Below are 10,353 nucleotides of genomic sequence, written 5' to 3' on the forward strand. Positions count from 1 at the left end.
GTGATTATGACAATGTTGCAACAGCAATAAAAATGTATAGCAGTGGAGCAGGATGGTAGCTGGATCAGATTAAATCTGTGAAATGATATCTTCTAAGCAAATAAATTCATGTTTCGACTAAATGCAGTTCATCACCAGATCTGACGTTTTGCCCTTGCGTTTCCAAAGACCTTGCCCAATCCTGTATCAGGGTTCTTGAATGAAGAGCAAGGTCAGAGTCTGAGTTGGCATCTGGGCTGGAGTCCATCTACATTTAGCACACCCCCTTCAGTTTTATTCGGCCTGCCTCCTGGCCAATGTCTTGCAGAAATGGTATTGCAGCATGGCCAGACCGGGCACTCTGACGTCCCAGGAGGATGAGCAGTTGTGGTCGTGGGAGATACAGAGGTAAGTCTTCCTTACATTGACATTTTCTAACTTGGTTTCTCTCTATGGGGTTGAAAAGAACATACAGGACAGTTTAAAGTAGTACAAAATCCTCTCAACAATGATGGCCCTGCCAATAGCGGTCTATGTCAGAGCACCTCTGCCATGGTTTTAAAGCACATTCTTCTGATGTAGTAATTGATAATGCCTAGGTTCTATAGTTACTGAAGCAATTACATCATAAGACATCATCAGATGCATTAAACCAGATCTCTAACATGTGGTTAGACCTATAATTTAATAATAAACAACCTTAAAAACGTTGTGACCTGCTTTCACTTGGAAGCCGTTTATCTTTGGCTTTTACTTATGTTGGTCACATGTGGGAATATGGCACCCCCCCAAAATCATATCTGCAAATATTTACAAAACTTAAAATACATGCTAGTCATTTCTTTTAAGTTTTATAAGCAGTAAATCTCAAAGAGGAATCAGTGCATACATACTGTCAGAAATTGCATAGTCAGAGTGAATAGAGAACAAAGCAATGCTTTATTTTACAGCCTGGTTATTATACATACAGTACTAATGTAATCTCTAAGAAGACATGAGTCGTCAGGTACTTGTCATTGCAAAGTTTGCATTTTAAAGGCTGTAAAATTAAGCTTTAGTAATTATTGTCATTGCAAATGTAGAGTCAGACATTACAGACAACACTACATCAAACTTAAAACAGTTCTCATCAGTGAACTGTAGACATTTGGGGAGGTTTTCTTTTTTTTTGTTTTGCCCCCCACCCCCAACAAGAAATGAAACATGAACAACACATACATTTTGAATGTAGGTTTTCCCTTGTGGGTAAATTAAATTTATTTTTAAAATTTGTCAAATGTACATAAATTAGACTTAATGCATCAAAACCAAATGCGCAAATCAAATACCCTCTTTAGAAGAAGAGGCAACATAAGAGAGAACGACATTCTTTGTTGAGATCATTTAAACAAGTATTGGTCAGGCATTTTATTAACCTGGAAAAGCAAAGTGCTACACACAACAACCACTGAAGACAGTTCACCATACACCTTAATGAGGATTGGACTGAAGCACCTTTTCTTAGCTTAAAGCTAAAATGAAGATCTTTTCACAAAAACTCCATTGTGTGTGTATCTTCAACAACCCATGAACCAAGTTTACCCATTTCAATGAGAGAGGCATACTTTTCAGTGACGTTGTTCTATTTCAAGTTAAAATACTTACTAGTGAAACTGCTTGACCCAACAGGCGGCTAAACACCTTGGTTTAATATATTTTCCTCCAGGATGGAGCTTTGAGTGCAAATAAAGGCATACAACTCCTTCATGAGAAATAAACATGGAATTCAGCCACGCGCTTTCAAATAGTAATCATATATTTAATTGATATACATATATTGCCACCATTGGCACATACGATATTGCACACAGTGATGAAATGTTGCACAGAAAAAATAGATATATTTTTTGTGGGCGAAAACATTCCAAAATTACAAATAATGTGGAATAACGCTGAAAACGTAGAACTACGTAAAACAAAAAAACTAAACAAAAAAAGACATGCTTGCTACTCCCCACTAATAGAGCGACTTACAAATTACACATAACTATCCAAGCCACAGAACGAGCATTTCAAGAGGGGGCTTGCCAACACCAGCGTAAAACATTTCAGGCCACTACCGATGTTCCCAATCAGCCCCTGCTCTCCCTGCTAATGCGCTTGGCTTGTGAAGAGCCAACTCTTCTGCATCATCTTGCATCTAGGTGACCACCCCCTTCCATGTTTACATGTAGGCCGATACCTGGATGGCTGGGGAAAGGGGATGGCAATGAAGTCAGGGAAGAAGGAAGGTAGCAGAAAAAAGTTAAGAATTCTGCTCCTATTTTTCTTAAGAGTTTGGAACAAACTCTTTTAGCACCACGAGTCGTGCGCTAGCACACAAGGGGGCTGAGACACAAAAAATGGAAGAAAGAAAGAGAAAACGATAACAGAAAAGAAGCCAAACTGCGATCCAAAGCACCAGGCCAGCGTGTAAGCATGCGGAGTGTGTAAGGCACCAGGTTGTTTATATGCTGAAGAGGATGCTCCCAATCAGGTATCATTTAGGCTATACCAGAGGCTCCAAAAATAGGTGGTCAAGGACAGTCTAGTTTGCTGGTTTCCAGTCAATCTAAACATGAGAGCAATTATTTAATTCATTGCTGAGGTAAATGTGACATTATCTGATTGTTGCCAGTTTCTCTGGAGTTTACTGACAGAGTTTATAAAACTGCTATCACACATCTATGAGATGCGACTGAACTGGGTTAGAACCAGTTGCTTTCCATGTGGCAGCCCAAATATTTACAATTAGGCCAAAACAGAATCTCGTTAACCCCCCCAGGTAGATATTTGGGCTTACAAATCTAAATAAGAGCTACAAGCATATATCCAAAGTAGCCCCCTTGTACTTCACATCTTCCGATCTTAAACTTGTAGGGATGGGCATATCCACTGACACAAAACTGGAGGTTCACCAACAGGTAAACTGAACCCTCTTCATCATGGCTTATCCAGGTGTGCTCCTCAGTGGCCCTCCTCATAGTGTGATGGTGATATTGTAATTACAGCTCGCAAGATTGCTCCTTTACAATCATGCCGTTAAACAATTTCCACTACAACTACACCAAGCCTTTGGATGGAATCACTCAGCACTCAAACTTGACATTCGTACAGTATAGGCAGATAAAGATACATTTGGAAGGGTCCTTGAGCCAATATTTTGGGAGACCAACAAAATCTATCATAGTGCAGATTAACATGCAGCAACAGCACTCCTTGGCACCATTTAGACTTTTATGACTGGACAAGATCACAAAATGTTTCCGTTTCTGATGCACAATAATGCTCTGCTGGATTTTGCCTCTGTTTTTTTTTTCCCAGACCACTAAGCCAATCAACACAGTACATGTGGGGCGTTTCTGTTGTTAAGTACTCTGCAATTTTGGGCCTTTTGCTACATGTTGTCACTGCATTTCCTATATCAAATACACATTTAGTACCTTTAAAATGAACACATTGCATTAACAACGAGACACAAAGGTAGTCTATAATATATCCATCTGCATGGCAACAATTTCAACTGAAACAAAAATTACAATATTAATATCTCTTTGAATGCCTCTGGCAAATGTCATCATGTCAACAACCATTGACCAGTTCAATATATTTGATTTTTATGCAATGCATATTGCACAACAAATAGAGCACTTATTTCATTTCATGAAAAATGCCTACATGTTCCTTTTTATACTGCATGACATCTAACCAGTTTCCGAAGCAGGCCTAGCCCTCTTATGATTTATGTGTAAACACATCTCTACTCACAGGTAAAGGTAAATAGGATGGCAAGTACATGTGACAACCTTTTACAAAGTTTTTTTGAATTTTGGTTTAAAAATTAAAATATCTGATTTGTGCTGAAGTCATTAGCTCACATGAAAAGGAAATGCCTTTTTCTCGGAACTCGGCAATTATTCCATTTGAACATTGCAAACACTTTTTTTTTTTGTTGTTTTTTTTTTTACAATAGCTTTAACTGGTACAAAAGTTTTCTGTTAATAAGGGAAATAAACACTCAGTTCAATATTGTTTGTCAAGTAGGAAACAATGTTCAAATATAATGTTATTACTTTGTTTAGCAGCCTGTTAACTGTATTAATGGTGGATAAGTGGGGTAACATCCAGCGATGAGTGACAACATGTCATAACTGTCAGGTTGTGGAGGTTTCTTATATCGTGGGTGATGCTCCCTTGGAGTTAAACCATTACAGTTAAATCTTTAGATTTCTTTCTTTATACAGTAGAGTTTTTAATTATATTTCTCTTGTTATTTTCATTACTCTTGCATGTTTTTTTCTCTCTTTATTTTTTATTTATTTCTTTATTATTATTATTATTATATATATATTTTTTTTGCTCTCTATATCAATCCTCGTCTCCATCGTCCGCCTGCATCTCCTCTTGTTGCTGCAGCTCGCATGCCCTTTTCTCCCGCTGTTTCTCCTGGATTTTCTTCATCTCCTCGGCATATTTACAGAAAGTATTCCCAAATTTGGACCACACTTTGTAGGGCACCGTAATTGAGTTGCGGTACGTTGGCTTCACCTCGCTTACCCTCATGAACACACCGTACTTATTGGATCCGACATCGAAGAAAAACCGTTTGTTGTCCACAGTCAATGATGACCCTTCGGGCAACTCTGCAGGTTCGTCCTCTACCCCGTAATCGTCAATAAGTTTAGCCAAAGCGTCACGAAACTCAATAAGTCCCTGTGCAGGCAGAGCAATCGTCTGGCCTTGCGTGGATCCCAAACCGGGCCCCCGGTTAACGGTCTGTCGAATCCTCAGGAACCGTCCCCTCTGGTTCTCTTTCAGATCCATGTAGTATTTCCGATTCTCTCGGACCAAGAACTCGCTTTTAAGTGCTCGCCGCGGCTCGTCTTGTACCATCCCCGGGTTGCTGGGACCCAGCTGGGCGTAATGTTCGATGAAGTCCCCCAAGTAGTCACGGAACTCGACCGCCACGGACATGGAGAGAGTGAGGCGGCTCTTGTTTCCACCGGCCCCGACTTCTGCTATCTTTAAGAAGCGGCCTTTCGCGTTCTGCTTAACGTCCAAATAGAAGCGTTTGTTTTGGATGTCAACACGCTTCGACGCCAGCTCTTGTGTCTCATGCTGGAGCCCGGAAGCCGAGCCCGCCCCTCCTGTCGCTAGGTGCATGGAACCGAAGCCTGGGCCCGTGGCTGCTCCTCCCTGCTCACTTCCACTGTCTCTGTCCGCCATGATGCTGCCTGCCTGCCTTCTCCCTCTGTCTGCTGCAAAGCCACGGCCAGCCAGTTCTCGCGAGATCTACACAGAGGTATAAAAAGGCGAAGAGGGGGGGGGGGGCGTTAATGCGGAGGGAGCATGGTGCGTGTTCGTCTCCGATCAGCGAAATGTCAGGAGCTTTAAAACCAAACCGACGATTGTTGGGGGACATTGTTGCCGCCTCCCATACGGTGGTTAGGTTTCTATTTATCGACACAGCCTCTGAAAATGAAGGTGGTTTTTTGCTGGGCTACCTGGAAAGACCCTAGCGTCCCCTGTGTTTTCAAGTAAAAACAGAAATGTCACCTCTTCATTACAAACACACCGCATGTGTCTCACCGTGTAATAGAGATAGAGAAGATTTTAGGAACAATTAATCAGTTGCGGTTTGTTTGACATAAACATTTGCAGCTCTTTTTAAATGTAGGGCTTCAAATGCTGCGGATAGAACAAAAAGGGCCAAAGCGACGGATGTGCAAGTCATGATAAAGTCCGCTCCAGTCTAACTCATGCTTTAACGATGGTTTTGCGTTTTATTTAAGTACCCAGGCCTCCTCACCCAATTAAATGCAGGCTATTATTTTTTCAAGGTTTAACGCCACTGAATTAACAATATTAATGAAATGGTAGTAAGTTTTTAAATAAGATCAGAAAACATGTGAGTGAATAATGTCTTTACCCACGCAGGGTTTAATCCATAAGGTAGACAATACCGAGAAATTACGCAGCAATATAATTTAATAGTATATTTCAGTGTAGCCTACTTTTGTGTGAATTATCACCTTATCTCTTTAGAAACAGACTATAGTTTATTGTTACAGCACCGGACAGACAGTGACCATTTAATCTGTGTATTGTAGCCCATGGTTTTAGGAACAGTATTTCAGGATGCACACATGAGCCCTCCTCCCCTCACTGTAACTGTATGATAACAGTTTGCTTACTGCGTCTTTTTCTTTTTTTATCCGCAGGTCTGTTACTCACCCCGGAAGGTTTCAAACAGGTCGGGGAGGCTAGTTGAAATGAAGTCTCTTCGTTTAGTTGACATGAAGTCTTTTGAGATGCTATTTTTTTTTTTTTACAGACCTTCCAACGACTCCATCAGTCGTGCGCCCTCAGGCCTCTGGTCCTCACACCGTCCCGTCACATCACAGAACAACACCTGGGCCTCAAGCTGTGGCTTGCTGTGCGGAGGGCCGCAGATGGATTAATAGCGTTATCTTTAAACTCTGACCCTGGTTACCCTGTCAGACCAAGTTATTTTTGACTTGTCTTCTCTTATAATTACCCATAAAGTGATCTAATGCATATCTTCAGTCCGCAGCGGTCAGCGGGCTCTTTGAAATGTGCGTTAATAACCAGATAACCAGAGGTTTGATGTGAAAGGTGTGTCTCAGACTGACTATGCTGCTCGTAGGCTTCCTTCATCCAGCTGCGCGTCTGGCCGACTACACGCTTTAACTGAGTGATGCCACGATCAGCATAGTCAGTAGTAGGACAGCTATGGATACGCCTTGGATATGTCTGCATGCATGTTGCATCGTTTGACCTTACAGCTACAGCTACACTGTCACTTTATGACGTGGAAATTTAGGCCTATACGCATTCTCAAGATCCTATTAAAGATGACGAGGTCTAACAGCCTGCTGTTCACCTCCAGCTTCTTTACCAAGCTTAAACACGTCTTTTTTGACACTGGGAGAAATTCAAAGCAGCCTGTTGCTCTCGGTTAGCCTTTATTTCTGATCAGCACAGTCTAACAGACAAGACATTTACCTGTTAATGCTTCTGCAAATACTGTTCCCATGCTGGCGATACTTTCTCCACAGAAATAAATCTTCACTGTCGTCCACCTGGAAACATACTTGATAACGCAGACGTTTGACATGAAGCACAGGCTATACAGGTTTATTTTTTATTTACTCTAAATTTCGTTCGTGATTTGCTTTTTTATGTAGGCTAAGACCAATTTGTGACCTTTTTAATATTCCTAACAATTTTAGCATTTCCAACAAATCTTATACTGTAAGAAAATTATAAATAAGAATAATCTATTATTTTTTTTAATTGATCAAAAAAAAGTTGGGACTATTTTTTTGTTTAAATCTGCCAGGCCTTGCACGCTGAGGGCGGAATAATTTTAGTCATTGAACTGGAATTAAAATAGGCCTATTCATATATACTGCGATAAAATGTCCATATGAATGGATAAGAATAAGATATAAGGTGTTTATGTATGCTTAGAGCCCAACACAGATTCGGGCCTCACCTGGACTTTCACTTTACGCACGCCTCCTCCCTATAGGTCCAAATGTTGTGAGGACTATTTGTGCGCGTAAATGTAGGGAGGCGTTCAATGTCGCGGTGTGTTAACCTCCTCAAAGTCAGAGAGTAAAAAAGATGTCCAGCCCAGCAGCTACACTTTGCTTCAATTCAACTATCATTTGCAACTTTTTCAGTCAATATTCGTTATGTACTTCACAAATACTCATCTTCCAAGGGTGAACTGTGATCCTCATTAATTCATTTTGCGAAAAACAAGTCGATTGTTGAACTAATAAATGTGCCAATAAGAAAATCGGGGTTTTTCGGGTTTGTGAAATTATTGAATACATTTTCACCGTGTGAATTATTGTATCACCTTCAGAGAATTTGATTAAATAAGAAATTATTTTTCAATGCAGTAATTTCTTCATTGTCAGACAGTCTAAAGGCTAAATGTCTTAATGGAGTTCAGTTAATACAACAGAAACTTTATACTTCTATTTTGTTTATATATCTATATCAATAGCTATATATCTATAGCTATTGATATATGTATATATGTTCATAGATATTTGTTGAATATCTATGAATATTTGGACAGGCATATTTAAAATGTTCCAGATGTCAAAGGCTCTTTTGTGATTGTAGGCCTATATATATTTATATATATATAAAAAGAATCTATCATAATCTTAATAACTGATAATTCCTCACTTCACTCAGTACAACAGAATCAATACTGAAACAATGCTGCACTTTACCTAATGCAACTCAATTAGAAAAAAAAATCCAATAGACGGGAACAGTTAAGGATGTTAAGACTGCTGAAGAAAGGTACATGTGAACTTATTAGTAGTATTTTATGCTCATAATATGAGGCCAAAGTTAAATAAATAAAGTAGAAAAGTATGAATTAATTATTGTTAATACAGTAGCCTTAAATGACTATGATAAAAATAATAAAAATGTTTCTAATAAGTGAGATAAAAAACAAACAAACAGTAGTTCGACATCAGAAACATCACATGCACTCTGTCCAGCACAGTTTAGCTTTATTCTGCTTGTCTACGGTTCTGTTGGTGCATGGCGGCCTGAGGGCGCCAACAGTTTAGTTGATTTTGTCGTATTTCAACTAAAAATATTCTCTGCTCTTATTGTCTCAAAGGTCGCAAGGCCTCCTGAACCAGCTTCACAGCAATTATCAATCCAGTACTGTTTGGGGTAAGTAAAAAAAAAAAAACAAAAAAACAAAGAGTAAACTGTTTGTGATCTTGAAAGAAAAAGCAACATAAGAAATAGATTAAAATTGAATACATTTAAAACGTTAATATTTTTTTATTCAGATTTTATTCTGACCTCCGACATAAGGATTTTTGTGCCAGCTATGACCAAGCAGTTAAATTATAGTTTCTTCCTATTGCACCTAGCTGAAGTTGACCTTGTTGTATTACTCCTTTGCAAAATGCTTTTTTTTTTTTTTTTTTTTGTTCTCCTCAACCAGGTGATGTGATAAACACGGTCTGGACGAATGCGAGATAAGTAGCCTAATAAACATTACTAAGAAAGATTATAGACTAGTAAAACTCGGCCCATGTAAAGCTCAGTGAAGAGCATCATGCCACTTTCTTAATCAAATTCTCACCTTGGGATATTTACCACGACCCTACCCAGACAGGTCAGAGCCTGTCTCTGTTTCAGCTGCTCCGACTGACCACAAACAACCTGCGATTTAAAGAATCTATCTCGAATCACTACTCGACGTATTTTCGTGCCAATTTTTAATCATTAGTAATCGGGAGAGAAAAAAAAAAAAAAAAAAAAAATAGACTTCTATCCGGATGTCCAGGCCACCTCCAACGCAAATTAGAGCCTGAACAAGGTGTCGTCGCAGTTTGTAAAAGGCCGCTGGTGGGATCACCTCACAAAGTTTTGCCCTACATCCCGACACAAGAATGCAGTGGCGACGCTCCAGTTGCAGCACCAGTATTATTTCGGATCGGACGCACGGTCGTACGCTTTATGTTGTGCCTCTGTAAACTCCGCGCGAGCAATGACATAAGCTTGGCCGCATGTCAGGACACTTAAATGCTGCAGGACAGTAACAATCCGAATGACATGTAAATAAAGCGCCATTCCACCAACCGAGATCCCACAACCTACCTTACCCTGCTCGGTCTGCAGGCGGAACGCCTTAGAGCCTCGACAGCGCGCCGCGAAAGACGAGACGAGGCAAAAGACACATGTGAATATGCTCGGACGCCTTTTATGACGGCACAGCGGACTGCTTCTGCTTTCTGCACAAGATGGACCAGAAACGGCGAGTCGTGGCACGGAGAGCGACACACGCACAAGTTCAACGCCACACGTTTCACCTCTGATGTCAATACGCACTGTTGGGAACCTCACTGGAGAGACGCGCCACCTTCCGGCGTTGCTGACGAATTGCAGCTCTGCCGTGTGGCGTTAACAGGTAGGGGCAACACTTTGGGCAACTGGAATGGAGGCCAGTGTGTAAAGAAGCAAGTGGAGATTACTCCATCAGCACCTTGGTAAAAGTGTTTTATTATATGAGTTTACTCTCAAGTGTCCACGTTATTGATTCTTTCAGGAAATGACGCATATGCTCACATCATGTGTCTCTTCTGTAGGTCCTGGGGTCAGTAGGGTTGTTTATATAAAAAAAACACAGCCTGTTAAAGGTTTTCAGCAGTGAGGGCTTCACAAAGTAACACATTAATTTATGCCTGTGTTAGACATCAGCACTCCACAGGCCTAGTTTATAGATGGTGTGAACATTTCAGCACCGCGGAGAGCAGCTCAGGTCTGTGCCAGATGTGCAGC

The 10,353-nt window shown here is 40.4% G+C and overlaps 1 protein-coding gene across 1 annotated transcript; it reads right to left on the reverse strand.

The window, feature by feature from the left end:
- Positions 1 to 1,205: 1,205 nt before the first annotated feature.
- Positions 1,206 to 9,818, reverse strand: puraa (purine-rich element binding protein Aa). Its single transcript, XM_026370463.1, has 2 exons — positions 9,673 to 9,818; positions 1,206 to 5,289 (listed from the first exon to the last, which is right to left on the reverse strand). The coding sequence occupies exon 2, from the start codon at positions 5,221 to 5,223 to the stop codon at positions 4,366 to 4,368; it is 858 nt and encodes a 285-aa protein (XP_026226248.1). The 5' UTR covers positions 5,224 to 5,289; positions 9,673 to 9,818; the 3' UTR covers positions 1,206 to 4,365.
- Positions 9,819 to 10,353: the final 535 nt, after the last annotated feature.

Source organism: Anabas testudineus, chromosome 14, assembly GCF_900324465.2.
Source record: "Anabas testudineus chromosome 14, fAnaTes1.2, whole genome shotgun sequence".
Lineage (NCBI taxonomy): Eukaryota > Metazoa > Chordata > Actinopteri > Anabantiformes > Anabantidae > Anabas > Anabas testudineus.